Genomic DNA, 19,264 nt, shown 5'->3' with positions numbered 1-19,264 from the left:
ATTATTTTTAGTTTTTTACGATTATGGTCAGTTTCTTCCGTATCGTAGTATTCAGTTTTGGTAGTCTAGAAATGAACTAATATCAAATAGATAGATCGGTAAATGAAAGTACCCACTTAGTCCCTTTTGAAAATTCTTCGAGAAGTAAATTACTCTTACTAAAGGAACAAAAAAACATCTAAGTATTGAGGGTCAGTATTTTTTCTGTCTTAGCCTTAGAAGATCCAACAATGGGTGATATGGAGGATCTTAAGTTGTTTCAAATTCAATAACTGAACATTTAATTTTATTTTGGAATTGAGTTGAGATCATGGAAATGTAATTAATTACACTCCAAGAGCAAAACAGACGTCATCGCGGTAAACCTTTAGCTTCGATCATACTATAGTGGCATCACGAAATATACAGGCCAATGCAATCCATATGTCCAATGATTTCAAGGACTAATACTTCTATGAAATAGAGTTGATACTAGGAAGCTTCAATTGATTGTGAACTCTTTCTCTAAATTGATGATCTTTTTATTCCAATATTGTTATCTTTGGAACCAATAAAAGAATCAACGACATGATAGTGACTGTTTGTGCATCATGTGCTGACGGACTCTACAGAGACATGAACGTCATTTTTTTGAAGAATGTCATCTATGTTGATTGCCTCCCCAACGTCATCATCCCCAATTGTTTTTCTTGGACCAAAATAAACTTTCCTCGCGTAGATATAATAATATGCTGCTGATAATATCCATGTCGCACAAGTAATAACGACTGTGTAATTCATAGTTTCTTTGTCTACTTCTTTATTTGCTGGAAACATTACCATAACCACAATGAAACATATGAACAAAATAGCAGTCCAATTGACAATTGGAGAAAGTATCTTTCCTAAATAAAATGGTCCAGGGTGAAATTTTCCTTTACCATTAACCATTCTCAAGAAAAAAGGTGTACCCCATGCGATATAGTTAGCAGCAATGAATAAGGAAAATAATGCATTAGCCGCAACACTCCCAATGAGTACTAAGGTGCTCATAATTATCGATAAAATTCCACCAAAAATTACAGCTCTTATTGGAACAGAAATACTTTTGCTGACTACTTTGATATATTTGGAAAATATTAAGCCATTGTCTCTTGAGAATGCCCAAATTTGTCTTGATGCAGCAGTCAAAATGGAAACACCAATCAACCATTGACAAAAGATTATTATAGACATGATCGCAATGGCCCATTTTTTTCCCAAACAATCATAAATTAGCTGTGCCATTGGTAAACCAAGATCTGATTCTACGACTGAACTAATATCGGGATTAATGCAGGCTGCAATAACAATCATGATAACGAATCCCAAAATCCAGCACGCAGAAATTGATCCGATAATTCCAATGGGGACTGATCTTGCAGAGTCTTTTGCCTCTTCAGACATATGAACACAAGAGTCAAAAGCTCCAATAGACCACACAGAACCCATCCAACCATTTAAAAAGAAAACCCAACCAATGGGCCATGTCGTCATATTATCAAGGTTCCCGAAGATGAACTCTGCATCATTTCTGTTGTCTGTTCCAGCAGGTAACGAAATAATGAATATTAGTATCAACGTCATGTTAGCAAAAATTGCAAAACTTTGAAGTCTTGCAATAAACCCAGAAGCGATACAAGAACCAATAATATGGGTTATTATTGTTAAAACTGTGACAGCAAATATCATAGCATTTGTGATTTCAAAGCTATTATTCGAACCAATTGAAGCTGTAGCGAGCACGGCACTTGCAATACCATAATCCACTGCGCATAGTGCCGCAGTTAAGGCTACAGTATTGGTGTTACCTATTAGGAACGACAATTCAATTTTAATTTTTTCAGGAGAAAATAGATATGTCCAATAATATAGCCCCCCAGAAGTAGGTACAGCTGAGCCCAACTCTGCCATAGCTACCCCAATCAACAAAATAAAAAAACTTGATACAAACCAACCCCAAACCAAGCAAACTGTTCCACCTTCTAGACACATGGCTAAAATTGAAGATATTGAAGGTAGCAATCCCATAATCGAAAAGCTGACCCCAAAAACTTCTAACGTGCTGAATTTTCTCTTTAATTCAGGCTTGTATCCAATTTCTGCCAAGAGTTCATTATCATTTTTAGCTTTCCTTGCGTCTATATAAACAGGTTCATCTCGCGACCTGATTTCGTTCAAGTTATTTCTCATGTCATCTTCATTTGATAAAGCACTCCGCATAAGAGAGAATTCATGCGATAAAACGGTAGAAATACCACCACCTTTTTTTTTCTCTGGCATCTTAAGAAGTTAAAAAGTACGAGAAGATGTAAGGGCTCTCTTGATTTTCTTAGATTCTGAGTCAAAAAAATCTAGCGTGAAAGGGAACTATTTAAAGTTATATAGGCAGGCTTTGAAATATCAAGTGTTACATATTTTTTTTAGCCTCTCAATTATAGATAAGAATTTCGCCTATCTATACTTACATGAGGAATTGGATGATATAAAATCATACTACACATGGATGAATTAGTTAGATGGAAGAATTTTGAACCTAAGTTCGTAAATTTGTTTGCTTATCTACTATTCCTCGTATTAGTAAATATTAAGCGCGGTTTCTTTTGGATTGGCACGACAATGATTGGCAGGCAAAATTTCTATGTAGAACTCTTGCAAGGTTCAATTAACACAATAACCTGATAGTACATGCAGGATGACATCCGCTTATCGGAAATAGGAACCATGTACGACTATAAGCAGTATAATCTGAGAGGGCCGAGATAGATTATGATAGGGAGATTAAGACATATTTGTAATTTGACCTCATTTCTTTCCTTACCTTCAGAATTGTCTTGTTAGGTGTTATTAGGTTAAATTTGTTTGGTATGATACATGAATTCAGGAGTTTAGAATATTTTAAAGCTTGAATTATAATGGAGATAATGCATTCTCTATGTATAATAATTTGAGCTCCGGCTCTTGTGGTCTTATTTTTAAGGATTGCTTGTTTGCTGCTTAGTCAAAAGCTTACCTGGAGTTCAAGCTCATAAGTTTATTCTGTGCTGGGTCGTGACTTCTATTTCAAGGTCCACGAGACTCATGCCTGAAGAATATGATTTTAAATTTAAAAAGCAATTTTCATATGATCTTAAGGACCGTGCTTCAACGAGTTTCCCCGGAGGCTTATTGATCCAATCAATATAATGCATAAGGTATTCCTTTGAAAAGGATAGGGGTAGAAATTCATTAAAAAAAAGGTTTATCCGTATTATTTTATCAAATCGAAAAAACTATGCAAGCAGGACTTTTGAATTTTACTGAGAAGCTGTAGTATAGTCTAGCTCAAACAGCTTACAACTAATGAGAAGAATGGGTATTTCAAGGTGAGATTTTAAAATTTTGAGTAGGCACAGATGTAATTCAGGAGTACTTAACCAAGCTGCATTTAAAAATTGTTTTGCTAAAGAAAACTGCCGTCCTCGAAATTTTGAAATTTATTGTTCAAGTGAGCATGACTATTTGGAAATTTAATCAAAAGGAAGTGACCAAAGAACCAAGTGTCAATAAGAAAAATGCCCGATAAGTCATCAAACTTCGACAAAAAGAGCTTCTCTAAGGCAGATAACTACTTATGTTGAAGTTAAAATTTCAAAAGACTTTAAAAATATTATTGTCGTATGATTTTTTTAATAACAATACTAAGTCAATTTCATTACCAGAGTTATATAGAGTTATATACTGTTGTAAAGTTTGATCCAAATAATTTTACGTAAACTTCTACATCAACTCTCCAACACCGAAGCATCGCCTTGCCTCCAGATGGTCTTCAAGACCCACTTCTTGATTTTCCACAACCCATCATTGTTATCCTTTACTAGGTCGATAAAGTATTTGCCACCAGCTAAAAATTTCGGCCCATCGGTCTCCAAACCTCTGCCGGGCGGACAATGCTGTGCCAAAGCATTGGCAGTGAGTGAAGCAGAAAGGGCGCCCTCTTTAAGGTCCACGCGAATACCGCTAATCATGTGCGTAGTGTCCAAGGGACCCACAAAATTGATAAGTTGATCAACATTAAAGATATTCCCATTCATTTCGAAGGCAAAATCTGATCCGCAACAAGCGGACTTCAAGAGTGAGATATCGTTATCATCGAAGCCTGATATTGCACGATATAATGCATCAATAACGGCTTCGCGCTCCGTTAGAGATGAGAGTACATGTAGATTCGACATCTTCTTTTACCACTGCTTTCCTGATTGAACAATTCTTGGCCCTATGCACTGATGTTCAACTTTTTTATACTTCCCCATGAGTGTCAGTCGCCTAATATATTAAATTCGTAGTTGAATCCTTATATAATTTATATCCGATAACACAAAATTGGAACATACATTATAATCAGATAGGCTTCGGCTTAGGTTTCGTATATAAGCTACGACCAAGTATACTAAATCCGATCTTGTAAAACACGTCCTATATAACTTATATCCGATACATAACATACATTATAATCAGGTAGAACTTCGGCTTAAGTTTCGGATATAAGTTCCGCTTGAAAAGAGCCTGCAGTTTTCAAACCCAATGACTTTTGTCTTTATTTTCAAGGAAAGAGTTTGTCTATAACAATTGCAAAGAGATTTAATATTTACTTAACCATTTTGGTATTAGTTACATCTGTGCAGTCATAAAGTTAATATAGATCACGTCATATTCAAACTCGATTTTTTTTCATTCATTTTCAAACTGAATATAATGTAGTATTGTAGACACTTTGAGTAGTCTTTGCTATTATAACTATTCAGAAAATTACCAATATCAAATTCATTGTAATTAATTGCAATACTAACTAACAGCTGTCTCATTCGATATTCCGATTACCAAGAAACCTGACCTCGTAAACTGTAAAAATTATCTGCTGGATGGCCATGTAAGTGCGTTTATTGCGCTCAAAGATATGTAAAATAAGATAAACTCGATACAGAATGCTAATTTATCAAAACATTCCTTGTTAAGCTCTTTCATATTCGTCTTGGATATATAATGCTTTCGTTGTCTTCAAACTTGAACTGCATTGCTCTCTTAATTCATTTGCATCATACGGAATGTTAAATTCTACCTGATCCATTCCTAACTGAATAGCTTCTTCATTTGTGAAAGCATGATAATAGTCAATGTGATCAATTTCTTTCAATCCCTTAGGGGGAAAGAAGTAATTCAAAATCACATGTACGAGAAAGCTGATAACGTATCCAATTATGAAGGAAATATCAAACATTTTCACAGCAGGTTCTGGAACCCTACTAGCGAGTGCAGGATTTACAGATGCGAATCCTGTAATCCCTGGAACAAATCCACAAACCCAAGAAACATATGCTCTCCAATTAATGCCCCCAGTAAACCAGTATATTGAATCTTTTGATGGATTATATAGATCTATCAATTTAAGCTTTTGCTTTCTTACGATGAAAAAATCGGAAGTCATAATTGCTATCATTGGCCCCAAAAAGCAACCATAGGAACTTAGAACATCAACAAATATAGTAGCTTTGGAAACAATCTGCCACGGATTTATTGCAATGGAGATAATCATAATAATATACGCTCCTCGTCTAATATTAATAAACTTCGGAGCTATAGCAACTAAATCTATTCCACCACTTACCGCATTGTCAATGGCGTTTAAACCTAGTGTACTAACAAAGAAGCCAAAAGAGGCAAAAAAGCTTGCACATCTTGCCTTAGGGCTATAACTTTCCAACAACCACTGTTCAATAATGTTGGGTGGATTCCATAAATTCAATTCATTGACATTTCCATATTTTTGAGCCGCTGCTGATGTCCCTAGAAGTCCAAATAATGGAATTATTGTACCTAAGATCAAAATTGAAAACGCTTGACCCCAAATTTGTTGACCTCGTCTGTGAACAAACCTAGAAAAGTCGGGTTGATTAGCCAAACCAACGGCATAAGCATTTATAATAGTATTGATTCCGTGTATCCAAGCCATTCCTCTAGCAGCAGAGCTGTTTATGTCAGACCCTACGTGTAGAAGCTCACCAGCACCTTTAGCATGAACCATAGACCCAATTGAGGTGCCAAAAATAGTAAAAAAAGATATCAAAGACACAGCTCTAAATGGATGCTTGAATTTTTCTGGAGGTATATACAAGAACGGAATTGATAAAACATGGTAGATAATGAAGCCAATAAACTCTTTTGTTGTCATCGGCAAGCTTTCAGGTAATGTGTTGTGTAGAGTGTTAAAAGTGGGAAATATAGAACTCAATAAAACAGACATGCATTGACCCGCGGTGTACGACTGAACTGCATACCAAATAATGCAAAGGAATATTCTCTGAATCAACCCCAAATATGAGCCCCACAACCCAAATGTGTACCTACTATAGATTGGAAATCCAACATGCCAAACACCGCCACCCCACCCATGACTTACAGCTATCAAAAATATTAAAAACTTACTAATGATAACAATTACCATGGATTGCCAAACATTTAAACCTAGATCAAGTAAACTTGAGCAACTTTGCCAAGTAGTTATTGATAAGGCAATGACTGCCCAAAATCCTATAAAATCCCAGTCCGTCCATGTCCTTCTTTGTGGAGGTAGAGGTATCACATCTCTATTAATCCATCCTGTATTTTTATTTATTTGGTTATCACCGGGGACTTCGAGTCTATCTATAAAGTCAGTTAAAGATTTTAGCATTTACGGTGTTGAGGTGTTTTAAATTTCTTGTAATATGTAAAAACTCAAACCTAAACTTCAATACTCAAAATTTTAAATTCTTCTATTACTTGGTTATGATCCACTTTCAATCTATAATGTAAGTTTAAACAGGTATCTAAATAGTAATAAAAACTTATCAGGTTTCTGGTAAGATTTTATATGGGTTCGATTGAAGAAAGGAGAAAATTCTTCATTTAAATATTAGTTTCCTGAAGCTTAGTACAGATATATAATTTTCGTTTCTTATTTTTAAGAGAACTATGGCTTTAGATGATTTTTTAAATTTTCGCGCACCGTTGTGTCAAATACTAATATTTTGAGTTATCTTTATGTGTGGCTCCAGATACTTAACGTTTATTCTTTGACGAAAATTGCAATCACGCAAGAAATTATCTTAATACAGTAATCGCCGCCCAAGAAAATTTTCCTGGTGCCATTCTCATGCCGCCGATTAACAAATACAGTAATCGCCTGCTTCTCATAAATCACAACATGTAATCACATAATCCATTGTAGTTGATCTAATCGCTGGGAAGAAAGTTAGATATAATATTATATTATTTCAAATTAAAGCTAGTGAATGAATATACCAAACTTTTAATAGTTTATAAGTATGATAAAAGAAACCAATTTAAATCAAGTCACTGAAATCAAGAGTTTGAAAAAGTTCCAAGAGGTACTGAATCAAAAGGGAATAGTTGTATTGGATTTTTTTTCGCCCACCTGTAAACCATGTGAAGTAAGTAGGAAACTTTATAGCTTTTTCCGGTTCATTTACTAACTGCTTGTTTAGATAATTCTCCCTTTGTATTCTAAATTGGCTGAAAAGTATGATGGAGTTGGATTTTACAAAATCAACGGATGTGAAAATCAAGGAGTCTTTATGCAAAGCTCTCTTGATGTTGTTTGGTGGCCCACTTTAGTCATTCTAAAGGATTCAAAGGAAGTATGGAGGGGAAAAATTCCCAATCCTCCACTTCAGCATCCAATGAAAGAGTTGGAGTTAGCACTTACTAAAGAATTGAATATAAGAAATGAAGCGTTGGAATAACTACTCTTCTACTTGAGCAATTTAGATAATATACAGGGAACTTTATAGTGAATTTATGTTGAAAAATGTTCAACTAAGCTTATAACAATCTAAATATGTAGTGTTCCATTCCCTTGAAAATATGTCCTCTATGTTTTCCCACGTTAAATTGTAATCATCATATATTGTCTTTGAATCATCCACAGGAGAAGAAAGAGTTCTTAGAGGCGGATAAGTTTCTTTTTGATTGCTACCCATATTTCGTTCCTTTAATTCTCCTGAAAGTCCGGATAACTCGTTCTGTTCGTTATTGGCACTATTGTTATCATATTTCATCTGTTCCTGAGAATGGTTTAGTAATTCCTGAATGACACGATCACTTTGGTTCTGATTTTGACAAATTCTTTCCATGTCAATGACGTTCAAGAAATATTCCAACGAATCATCAATCAACTTATCCTCTTTCGTAATAATTATTCCAAATTGATTGGAAAAATTAAAATTGTACGTTGAATTATAGCAATTTGGTATCATGGCAACATCTTGGATTTCGTCTGGTTGATTGACAATATAATCAACAGAGCATTTCTTTAAATATTTTTCTGTGCTTTCCTTACCACCAAACACTGTTGAAATATCAGAAATAGCCCCATAGTCACTTCTATCTATTGACGAGGTCATGAGATCTGGATTTAAATCAAGATATAACGTCTTCAACAAATTTAAACCTTTAACACTTTGCTCAAGAATAGGTGACTTTAAAATTGATCCGTGATCATTTAAATAATGAAGATCCCCCAAAAATAGACTGATATCGTGAAATAATGCCACTTCAATTTTTTCTTTACTAATTCTTCTGATCGCTAGATTCTTCTTCTTTGTCAACATTAGCAACACCATTGCTTGTGTTACTGAAGCCGTAAAGGTTTGATGTAGCTGCGTCAAGAATAATTTATTGAAATTATTTGTATTTCCAATTGGCTCTCTCAGCGCATTGTTTAATTCTAAAGTATTATCTCCGAACTTGAAGAACACTCGCAACTTTTTATAAATTATGAACATGGCTTTCGCTGTAGAGATGCATACTTCCCAAGCAATCGGAATATTATATGTGAGGTAGTTTTGAAAAAGTCGCAATCTATGTATACAGACACAAGTATGCAATATGTGGATTTGTAGCTTTAGTTTATCTGTGGTATGTTCAGGTAAGTTCCCATCCTTATCCAACTTGAAATACCAAGGAAGATTTGAAACATAGTCACAAAGTTCTATATCTATTGATATTATACCCTCTAAAACCTCTTTATTATTTTCATAATCCTCAATGGTAACATCCTTAAGTTGATTAATTTCAAACATTCCATTCAAAATTTTCATCATTTTGGCCCTGTGAATATTGAATGAGTTGTCGGTTGGAATGTGGTCTTCAGAAAAGATTATAAATGAATCTCCCATGTCTCTGTCATTCACGTTTGAAGGCAAAGGAACCTTTGATATGTAAGACCTAATCATCGGAGTCCTACCATTACATAACGCACAAAACGTATCACATCCACATATATCCCACCATAATCGTCTTCTCATCTCTTGCTCTAAAGGAGACTTCGCTTTAAGATATGGTTTGTTCAATCCCAAAGTGTAGGCAGTATTTATACTCAAAACTAAGAAAGTGTTTAATTCTTCCGATTGCTTAGTTGCATAGTAATATAGTTGTAATAAAGAAAAAAGTTGCAATTCTTCTAGCCTAGGAGTTAAAACATCTTTACTGATGTCATATAGCCATATAGATGCCTTTGACCATGCATCAGCCGTCTTCTTGATAACTATCTCCTCAGAAAAAACTCTGAAGGGAGCAGTAGTGCTATATGATTTTGGTAAGTGTATCAAAGCTAGCGTCAAAACCATGAGTAATAAAGAAACCCATAATAGATCAATTTTTTCATGGCTTTGATTTTCTAAGTCCATATAGAATTTTTCAAAATCTTTGTTGAACGTAGGATGATGTATTGGATGATAAATATAATCCACGAATTGTAAATAGTAATTCTTCAATGCTATAGCTGCTTCCTTCGTCGGTAATAACTGAACTATATCTGACTTCAATATATTGAAATCAATATTAGTATTATCTGTACTCCTATCTAATAAATCAGCCATTGAAAAAACATTCTTTTTACGAAGGAATTTAAGTTCAGATTCATGATAAATCCCCAGGAGTCTTTCAACACAGATCGGTAGATGAAAATCCCAAAAGAGTTTAGATTTCTCAATAGGTGAACCACATGTGTTATTTTTCGGTTTTCCTGTAGAGCTAACGAATCGTGATCTTTCGGTACCTATATTTTCTGAGCTCACTAGTTGTTCCTGCTTGTGTTGTGGTTTTAATTCAGAGATCAAGGTACCTAGATCATCCCCTTTCGGGAAGTATTTAGACTCTTTTAAGCCGTGATTTGTTTGCTTTAAGTTCTGTGTGTCATTATTTCTGGCACAGTGGAAATTAATGTCAGGAAGACTTAGTTGTTTGAATTTATCGTATAAACGAGGTGGTTGCAGGTAACAACTCTCTTCTCTATTATTTCGGATGCATCTTTCGCATGGAAGTGATCGATTACACTTAGCTTTTAGCTTTTTGCACGGCCCGCATGAATATACTTTTTTCTTTCGGTTGGACATATCTTGTGCAAAAGCATAAGAGCAAATAGGTTTTGAGTAGAATTAATAGTTTAGATTGTTTATAATATGTGTCATGTGATATAGTATCATTAAGGCGCTTCATAACCTTGAGCCATACCAAGACCGCACGCCGATTACCTAAATAAGCGAGCGTGCATTCAATTCATATAAATGTGCTGCAAAATCTTGCAAAGTGAACAATTTAACATTAATATATGACTTTTTTGATAGGTATTGATGTGGGTGGAACTAATACAGATTCTGTGTTATTAGATCCATCCCAAATTCGGAGCTCAAATAGTGGCATCATAAACTGGAGTAAAGTGACAACTACCAATGAGATCTCTCATGGAATAGAATTGTCACTCTCCAACTTGCTCGAGGGTCAGAAGATTGGACCAGATGATATTAGTTGCGTAACTATTGGCACAACACATTTCATAAACGCAATTGTTGAGAAGGACCAGGGAAAGTTGGAGAAAGTCGCAATATTGCGATTATGCGGACCATATTCAAGGGAATTGCCTCCCTTTTCTGACTTTCCAAAAAGACTAGAGGAAATTCTTAACGGCTATGTGGCATACTGTAAAGGAGGAAATAAAATTGATACGCTGGATATTACGGAAGTTGATGAAAAGGAGATAACTTACCACTGTCTGAAAATTGCAGAATTAGGTATAACAAATATTGCTGTCGTTGGAATGTTTTCACCTGTAGCAAATGGGCATGAGTTACGGGTCTATAATATAATCAAAGAAAATTTTCGGAAAAGGAAAATGCACGTCAATGTTACCTTATCTCATCAAATTGCGGGCATTGGATTTTTAGAAAGAGAAAACATCACCATTCTCAATGCTGCAATCAAAAGATATGCTTATTCCGTAATATACGAGTTCAGCTCAGCAGTGAAGAGGTCTCAATTTAAATGTCCTTTGTTCTTAACCCAAAATGATGGAACTATTTTAACAGTTCAAGAAGCTCTCAAGAATCCTATTAGGACCTTCTCCTCAGGAGTCACCAATTCTATGAGAGGAGCTTCTTATTTATGCAAGAGTGAAGATCTCTTTTTGAATGAGCTCGATAGGAACCAACCCGTAGTAGTAGTTGACATAGGAGGCACAACCACAGATGCGGGTTTACTAAACCAGGATGGTTTTCCAAATCTAATATCGTCATATTCTTATATTGGTGGTGTCAGAACAAAAATTCCCATGCCTAATGTTCAGAGCATTGGTTTGGGAGGAGGGTCAATTGTGAGATCAGAAAATTCAAAGTTGAAAATTGGCCCTGACTCTGTTGGGAATGAAATTATGAATAAGGCGATGGCTTTCGATGGCAGCTGTATGACTGCAACAGATCTAGCCCTTTCACTGATTGCAGAAAGGAACTTAAAAAAGCTCCCCAATAACTTTTTCAAATTTGTTGACGTAAAGAAATTAAAAAAACAGTTTGATGATGACATGTGCAATCTTTTTAAAAATGAGTTGGTTTCCTTATTATCTAAGCTAATAGACAGGACAAAAACTTCACCTGATCAAATTTCGATGTTATTGGTTGGAGGTGGTTCGTTCATTGTACCCGAAGGGCCTTTTACAATTGAAGGATGCAATAGAATATTACGCCCTCAATTTTACCAGATTGCAAATGCAATCGGCGCAGCTATTGGGTTGATATCGGAGTCAGTCTCCCTGTACGCAAATAAAGACGAAGTTGACAAAATTTCAGAGATTGAGCGACTCAAAAGATTGGCACTGAAAGAAGCTGTTAGAAAAGGTGCTTTACCTTCATCATTAAAGGTTGTTAATATAATTATTGAGCCAGTACCTTACGTTTCCAATTGCTACTTCTTTGAAGTGAAAGTAGTGGGGTCTCTTGATTATAGTCGAAAGAGCGAATTATTTGAAAAAGCCAGTGATCCCGTATTGAAAGGAAGTGCTGTAAGACAGCAGGATATTAGAAGTTTTCTCAAAAAAGCGGGCATTGAAAGAACCGAACCTATGTGCGAGTTAGATATTAAGCTATATAAGCCATCGATTACAGAAAAAAGAGAATGGATACTCAGTACCTTAGATATTGAGTTTATTAGGATTGGATCATATATACTTGGTTGCGGTGGAGGTGGCGACCCGTACACAAAAGCCTTACAAACAAAAAAAATGATTGAGAGTGGTCTGGTAATAAAGGTTGTAGATATTGATGGCATTCCTGGAATTTTTGAATCTCCAAATGAGCTCCTTACAGTTCCATTAGCCGCTTGTGGCTCACCAACCGTGATATCTGAACAGTTACAGGGCCACGAGTTTCTTCACGCATTTAAGACACTAATTAGACATTCAAACTTAAAGCCGAACGCTGTAATTCCGTTAGAAATTGGCGGTAGTAATGGATTTCAAGCATTTTTACTCAGTGGTTTATATGAGTACGATTTAAAAGTTGTTGATGCTGATTTGATGGGGAGGGCATATCCCATGATTTGGCAAATTTCTCCAGTATTATATAAAGACGTGCTTGGCTATTCAAATATTTTTCAGAATTCTTCTTTAAGTGATGGTAACGGAAATGATTTTTTATTGTCTAATGTGAAATCAGAACTCTACGCCGAAAAGATTATTAGAGCTACTCTTTCTGAGGTCGGATCTTACGTGGGAATGGCAACATCTCCATTGAAGTACGAAGAGCTTAAGAAATTTTCTATTAGAAACAGCATATCTTTAGCATGGAGAATTGGGAGAGCTGTCACATTGGCCAAAGACAGTAGAAATTTAGACACTGTACCAGAATTTATAATAAATGCAATCGGTGGGAGCGATTATGGTCGCTTGATATTTTCTGGCAAAATTGTTGGTCTTGAAAAGAAGTTAATCAAGGGGCATCTTTATGGAGAAGTTGTAATTGAAGAATTCAATTCATCAAAATCTGAAGATAAAAAAAAGCTAGTAATACCATTCAAGAACGAAAACTTATTTTGCAAGTATGAGCATACTCCTTGCACCGAGATAATTGCTTCTGTACCGGAATTAATTACTGTTATTGATTCGGAGACAGGTGAGGCAATTGGAACACCTGATTATCGATATGGCTTATCATGCTTTGTTATCGTGATGGCTCCAAATCAGATATGGACATCTTCAAAAAACGCACTAAGAATAGGAGGTCCAGAGGCATTTGGTTTTGATCATTTTGAATTCAAATCGACTTTCCAAGTAGAGAGTTCTCCAAGGAGCGTTATTGATGAATATTTTATACCTTCTATACATGCAACTTCCAACAAAAAGGAAAATCTTCATTAAAAATTTATTTCTTCTCTTGATTAATTTTGTTTTTAATTAACTTCTCTGTTCCATTGAAACAATCTTAAATTTAGGAGAAGCAAAAAATAAAATGTTACAAAAATTGAAAAACACGTAGGAAAGTTTTGAAATGGTACAAAATTTTTTTGCTTCAGTTATTTTTTTCGCTAAATGGAAACGAGTTAAATAAGCGATTATCATTCATATCAAAAAATACAATCCTCTAAAGACCAATTTTCCATCAGTAGATTAATATACCCCATCTATGACCGTAACAGCATTACCACCAACATAGATATCTGGTCCGACAGTGATCGTGATTTCACCAGCTCTATTTAATACTTTACCTTGGGACAAGCGGATAGTACCAAGCCGATTCTCCGAGTCCCTTAAAAACGCTGCTGTTGCTCCTGAACCGGATCCACACACTGGATCCTCTACAACTCCTATCGCTGGTGCGAAAGTTCTTGTTTCATAAGACTCGCCCTCTACGTATTTACCAAGCACTTGAAATCCCGTAACATTCAATTCCAATGATATTTTCTTCAAAGCGAATATATCTGGTTTCAATTCAAGAACGGTCTTTGCACAATCCAATTGAATAGTGAGCCACACTGGGCCAACGTCGTAAACTGCTGCATTTATTGCAGTATCAACGCCAAGCGCATTGGTAACTTTCAGGATTTCAGACGAACTCAAATCTCGACGAGCAGCATACGGTAATTGAAAATTGATTTCCCGGTCCTCCGCAGATGATAGTTCCAACTTCACTAAACCTACTTCACATTCTTGTATGACATGATTATTCTTGGGCTCCGCGAGTCCGGCTTCTAGCAATGCGTGGCAGGTTCCAATGGTGGGATGACCGGCAAAAGGTAACTCTTTCCTTAAGCTGAAGATGCGAACCTTATAATCGGCTTCTTCAGAAACTGGCTTCTGAATAAAAGTTGCTTCTGAAAGATTTGTCCAAGCTGACATATTTGCCATATCTTCTGACGTTAAGTTGTCTGCATCGAAAAATACTGCAACTGGATTTCCCTTATACTTTTGCTTGGTGAAAACATCCACCTGCTTGAATGTGGGCATTATTTGACAATTAAAAGACTTCTCTCCGTTCTCATATTACATGGTTTTTATATTGCGACAAATCGTCTATATATTGCTGAAATAAAAGTATGACTAATTATTACATGCAGTCCAAACGTCACTTTTATTGATTCTTACTCTAATGCTTAATCATTCTTGTAAGCTGGCTCAGACTTATTGCTAGACAAGCTGAACGCATGATAAATATAAAGCTGGATTTTCAGTAGCATATTTATTTTTTTATATTCTCTACCGTATAAGTTCAACAATAAAATGGCTATACCTGGTTTCACAGGATCTTACTCCAAGGATAGTATCTTGGAATCATTATATGATACTTATACCTAAGTAATAATTTTTCTATCTCTTTACCAAGGGTTTGAAAATGAAATTATTGTAGTATCAATATAAGACTCTTGAGAATGTCTGTGAGTACGAAGCCAATGACAAATCTTCGGTGTCTAAAAAATATCTTTGAAAGATATATGCATATAAATGTTCAAAGTGATATACAATTGAGTTATAATAACAGTTCAGAGGGCCCAGTCATCAGTAGGCTACATCATGGTGATTCAGTTGATCAAATAAACTACTTATGTCACAGTCCAAGTGTCAGCAGTATTTTTCTTAATCAGAGTATTCTGCTCATGCAAGATACTATGTTGATAAATGATATAATGACGGTATACAAGGAACTTAAAGGAAATGACGGAAGATTAGAAATTCAGGCATAAATTCATGATTGGGCTTATTAAATTTGATTAAGTCCTTTCTTAAAATTTAGTCATATCGAACGATACAGACATGTTGGTGTCAAGGATATTGTCTAAGTATAACAACTTCACGTGCTTTAGGGGTCATAAATAGATGAGGCTTGTTAACTGTCCAACCTTACTGGTTGACCAGTTCAGGGGGATTGTAATTGTAAAACTTAGAGAAGATAAATTTATGTCTGCTAATTCAAAGGGATAAAACTGGCCATATCGGAAAATATTATCAGGCACAGGAAAGGGTAGTGCAATTATTAAGAAACCAGATGTAAAAAGGTGTTTCAACAATCGAAATACTTGAAACACTTCTTCAAATCCCTGAAAACACTACTACCACAAGCATAATTAGTTAAGGAATTGCCATTGTAATTTATGCAGTCTAGTAGTAAGCAGTAGTTGAAGCAACGTGTATACTTGTCACCCAAGGATAAGAATATATATTTTGTGCCACGCCACACTGACTCATTTACAACTACTGCTCAAAATTTTACGATAGCAGGTGCGTTTAGTTATCGACAGCTATGTGATAAGATCTCTGTGCTTCATTGCCCAAAGAAACGCAAGGATCTGGATCAGGGATACGTTCTGTAGGATAAGGCACTATTATGATGTACGAAAATTACCGAATGTAGGGTATTACTGGATCTTGGGCTTTCTAAGTCTGGTGGTAGAAATTCAGAGAGCCTATGTCCAATAAAGTAAGGGAACATATAAAGCTAATCAACCATAATATTGTTGATTACATCTTGTATCTACAGGAGACAAAAATGTTCGGAATAATTATAGGAGCATTATTGGTAAGATATATATTAGAATTCAAAGCATCTTTGAGCAAAGAAGACTCTAAAATTATATTTATCATTTTATTAATCAAAAACCGATCATTTAGACCTTTAAAGAAAGCCTGATTAACATTAGAGTAGCAGCTTTCTCTGTGTGCTTTCTATATGCTTCAATTGCAGTGTCTTCAAAGTAATTCTCTTGTTTAAATCCATATCCTCCATTTATATTCCAGCTTTGCCGCGTTTTTCCTCGTTGGCCACATTATGAACAAAGATTGCCTGAGTAGTGTTAAGTGATCTATCAACAAAATCTCTCACTAGCTGTCCGTAAATGTAGCTCTCTCCGATAAATCCACGTTATATTCAGGAACTTCATGGAAAATTAATTTCCTTTTCCGATAAGTCAGTGAAACGGCTTTAGGAGACATACGGAATTTTCATCCGAAACAAAATTAGAACTATAAAATTGTCACATTTTTGAAGGGCTGTATTGATATAATTTCAGTTTAATGAAATTCTGTTGGTTTATATAATTATGGGTGCCTCAAAATTAGAATTTTTGAAGGACATTTACATCAACGTGTTGAAGTCACCAAACCCTCGTTTCCTACCTCAAGACTATCCTGACTTATCGGGTAAAAATGTTATTATTACGGGAGCAAGCAGTGGATTGGGTTTGGAGGTACTTAGATTACTCTTGATTCAACATGCTAATATTGGTGTTGTGGTGCGAAATGTTGGAAAAATGGAGGCGGCGATTGAAAACTTAAAAAAAAACTGCAAAAATATAGAGCCATCTGAAATTGATCTGAGAGTTCATATTTTTGAAGCAGACCTAAGCGATTTGAGCAGCATACATGATTGCGCAGTATCAATTGTATCAGCTTTCCCAGAATTGCACTTTGTATTTCAAAATGCAGGCATAATGATGCCTCCCAAAGGATCAAAGTCGGCGCAAGGTTTCGAACTACAGTGGTCAACAAATGTCTTAGCACCTTATCTTTTACAGAAATACTTGACTCCATGTATGTTAAAAGTTAGCCAAAAAAATCCCAACTTCATACCAAGGGTTATTTGGGTTTCTTCTAATGCATACCTTTCAGGGCCAGGAGCCGTCGGAATTGATTTTGATACTATTAAGCTGAAAAACCCTCCCAATTATTCTCCAATGGCTATCTATGGACAATCTAAGGTAGGTGTTAATTTTGTCAATTACATGTTTGCCCAGAAGTATAAAGGTAAAATAATTTCTACTGCCTTACATCCAGGCATATTAAAAACGGGCCTTCAAAAGGATTTTCCGTTCATTGAGCGTTTCATTGTTAATCACGCAGGGAGAGATGCTTCGTACGGGGCATACACCGAAATGTACGCTGCACTTAGTTCAGAAGTCACAAAAGAAAATAGTGGCTGCTTTATTGGGCCCCAATGTGAAATACAAGATTACGTTAATTTCTTTAAGGAGGGTACTTCTAATGGTATGGCTGAGAAAATAGTAAGTCGTATTGACGAACAGGTGGCCCCTTATTTCAAAGCTTAGCTTTAAACTGAAATGGAAACCTCTTCGATTACTTGGGACAGAGCACCACGCTTTAATATCTGTAGATGCTGAGAAAATGTATGTCACATTTTCCATATCTGAACGCCTGGCGTGATCCTCCAATGTCCGAACTTAGACGAGGCTTGAATCAGTAGGTGGCGACGATTTGATTTGCCATATATGTTGCAAGCCTCAATGATGTCATAAGGAAGCTATTTTGGATATAATTTACAGAAGTCTGGGACATGGAATTTAATCACGTTTAATCTTCTTATTCCGTACTTATTATGCTATTTGTGTCTCAGGTTCGATGGTATCTTATGATGGTCTTACTTTCGCTAACACTTTTGTGGGCGAGTGGTCTGGTGGCAAGGTGTCCAGTGGTTCGGTGTCCAGGATGGTTTCAAGAGAGATTATAGTATGTAGAACTTATTTAATATACGGTATCACTTTATAAACCAATTATATTGCATTATCTATCACTACGTGATTTGATTCTCCTAAAATTCTTGGTGTCATAGGGGAGGGTGAAAAAACTTGGCAAGGAGGGCGGCAAGGGAGCAGTTTATTTCCCAAAGAACTCAATATATTATTGCTAAATATAAGTAAATAAAATCAAAAAACGGAAGAAGACAAGCAACAAGTGGAATCATAATTGATCCAAAGACTGGTCTGAATTGTATAATTATCAACTTTAAATCAATGTTAATAATGAAAATTAACTTAAATTCCACAAGCAGTTAAAAAACGCCTACTATCAGCTCCTGTTCACGATCTGTACGAATACTGATAAGTATTTGTCGAAAGTAATGTGTAAAGTAATCACTACATGATTGTAACAGAAGACAAGGGAATAATCGAAAAAATCCTAAGAATGGATAATAAATGTTTAGGGCTTGCCCTAGGTGACTACGCTTTTCATGATTAGCAACATATTCTGCAGGTAGGAATCAAGAGGATAGATACAGATTATCTCTTCGAGGCTATTTATTTATGCCGATTTGTAAGCTTATGCAACTTACTTTGAATGAATATTTGATAGCTGAGAGTGAAAGGCCTTCTCTATGACATCCAACTGTTGATGGATTCGCTCTTAAATGTAGCAAGAACATTATCATCAGTAAAGATGAATGCGTGTACTATGAAATTGATGTAAAGATTTCCAGTTTGCCAAGATATAAAAAAGATCGCTAGAAGGCATAGGAAGAATAATCTTTCCAGGTTAAAAAAATAATCTATGCCCAATGCTTTACTTCAAAACTGATAAAGGTATTCTAACTGATTCATATATATCAATCTTTGTGGAACTAGATCTAAATTCTTTCGAAAAGAATGTCGACAGACT

General features: G+C 35.5%; 9 protein-coding genes across 9 annotated transcripts; 4 read left to right on the top strand and 5 right to left on the bottom strand.

The window, feature by feature from the left end:
- Positions 1-588: 588 nt before the first annotated feature.
- PRCAT00003502001 (uncharacterized protein) lies at positions 589-2,301 on the bottom strand (the record flags this gene model as incomplete). Its single annotated transcript, XM_062953437.1, has 1 exon — positions 589-2,301. The coding sequence occupies one exon, from the start codon at positions 2,299-2,301 to the stop codon at positions 589-591; it is 1,713 nt and encodes a 570-aa protein (XP_062810240.1).
- Positions 2,302-3,782: 1,481 nt separating this feature from the next.
- Positions 3,783-4,232, bottom strand: PRCAT00003501001 (uncharacterized protein; the record flags this gene model as incomplete). Its single annotated transcript, XM_062953436.1, has 1 exon — positions 3,783-4,232. The coding sequence occupies one exon, from the start codon at positions 4,230-4,232 to the stop codon at positions 3,783-3,785; it is 450 nt and encodes a 149-aa protein (XP_062810239.1).
- A 776-nt stretch (positions 4,233-5,008) lies between these two features.
- On the bottom strand, positions 5,009-6,727 carry PRCAT00003500001 (nucleobase cation symporter-1 family protein; the record flags this gene model as incomplete). The annotated part of the gene is made up of 1 exon (XM_062953435.1): positions 5,009-6,727. The coding sequence occupies one exon, from the start codon at positions 6,725-6,727 to the stop codon at positions 5,009-5,011; it is 1,719 nt and encodes a 572-aa protein (XP_062810238.1).
- Positions 6,728-7,361: 634 nt separating this feature from the next.
- On the top strand, positions 7,362-7,799 carry PRCAT00003499001 (thioredoxin family protein; the record flags this gene model as incomplete). The annotated part of the gene is made up of 2 exons (XM_062953434.1): positions 7,362-7,487; positions 7,542-7,799. 2 exons carry the CDS (start codon positions 7,362-7,364, stop codon positions 7,797-7,799), a joined length of 384 nt encoding a protein of 127 aa, XP_062810237.1.
- Positions 7,800-7,868: 69 nt separating this feature from the next.
- On the bottom strand, positions 7,869-10,451 carry PRCAT00003498001 (uncharacterized protein; the record flags this gene model as incomplete). The annotated part of the gene is made up of 1 exon (XM_062953433.1): positions 7,869-10,451. One exon carries the CDS (start codon positions 10,449-10,451, stop codon positions 7,869-7,871), a length of 2,583 nt encoding a protein of 860 aa, XP_062810236.1.
- Positions 10,452-10,666: 215 nt separating this feature from the next.
- Positions 10,667-13,741, top strand: PRCAT00003497001 (uncharacterized protein; the record flags this gene model as incomplete). The annotated part of the gene is made up of 1 exon (XM_062953431.1): positions 10,667-13,741. The coding sequence occupies one exon, from the start codon at positions 10,667-10,669 to the stop codon at positions 13,739-13,741; it is 3,075 nt and encodes a 1,024-aa protein (XP_062810235.1).
- A 249-nt stretch (positions 13,742-13,990) lies between these two features.
- On the bottom strand, positions 13,991-14,827 carry PRCAT00003496001 (uncharacterized protein; the record flags this gene model as incomplete). The annotated part of the gene is made up of 1 exon (XM_062953430.1): positions 13,991-14,827. The coding sequence occupies one exon, from the start codon at positions 14,825-14,827 to the stop codon at positions 13,991-13,993; it is 837 nt and encodes a 278-aa protein (XP_062810234.1).
- Positions 14,828-15,249: 422 nt separating this feature from the next.
- Positions 15,250-15,561, top strand: PRCAT00003495001 (uncharacterized protein; the record flags this gene model as incomplete). Its single annotated transcript, XM_062953429.1, has 1 exon — positions 15,250-15,561. The coding sequence occupies one exon, from the start codon at positions 15,250-15,252 to the stop codon at positions 15,559-15,561; it is 312 nt and encodes a 103-aa protein (XP_062810233.1).
- A 1,353-nt stretch (positions 15,562-16,914) lies between these two features.
- Positions 16,915-17,919, top strand: PRCAT00003494001 (uncharacterized protein; the record flags this gene model as incomplete). Its single annotated transcript, XM_062953428.1, has 1 exon — positions 16,915-17,919. The coding sequence occupies one exon, from the start codon at positions 16,915-16,917 to the stop codon at positions 17,917-17,919; it is 1,005 nt and encodes a 334-aa protein (XP_062810232.1).
- Positions 17,920-19,264: the final 1,345 nt, after the last annotated feature.

This window comes from Priceomyces carsonii, assembly GCF_900007245.1.
Source record: "Priceomyces carsonii strain CBS4050 genome assembly, scaffold: Debaryomyces_carsonii_scaffold_4, whole genome shotgun sequence".
Taxonomy (NCBI): domain Eukaryota; kingdom Fungi; phylum Ascomycota; class Pichiomycetes; order Serinales; family Debaryomycetaceae; genus Priceomyces; species Priceomyces carsonii.
The sequence above is the reverse complement of the archived record's forward strand: the minus strand, read 5'-3'. Positions and strand labels throughout refer to the sequence as shown.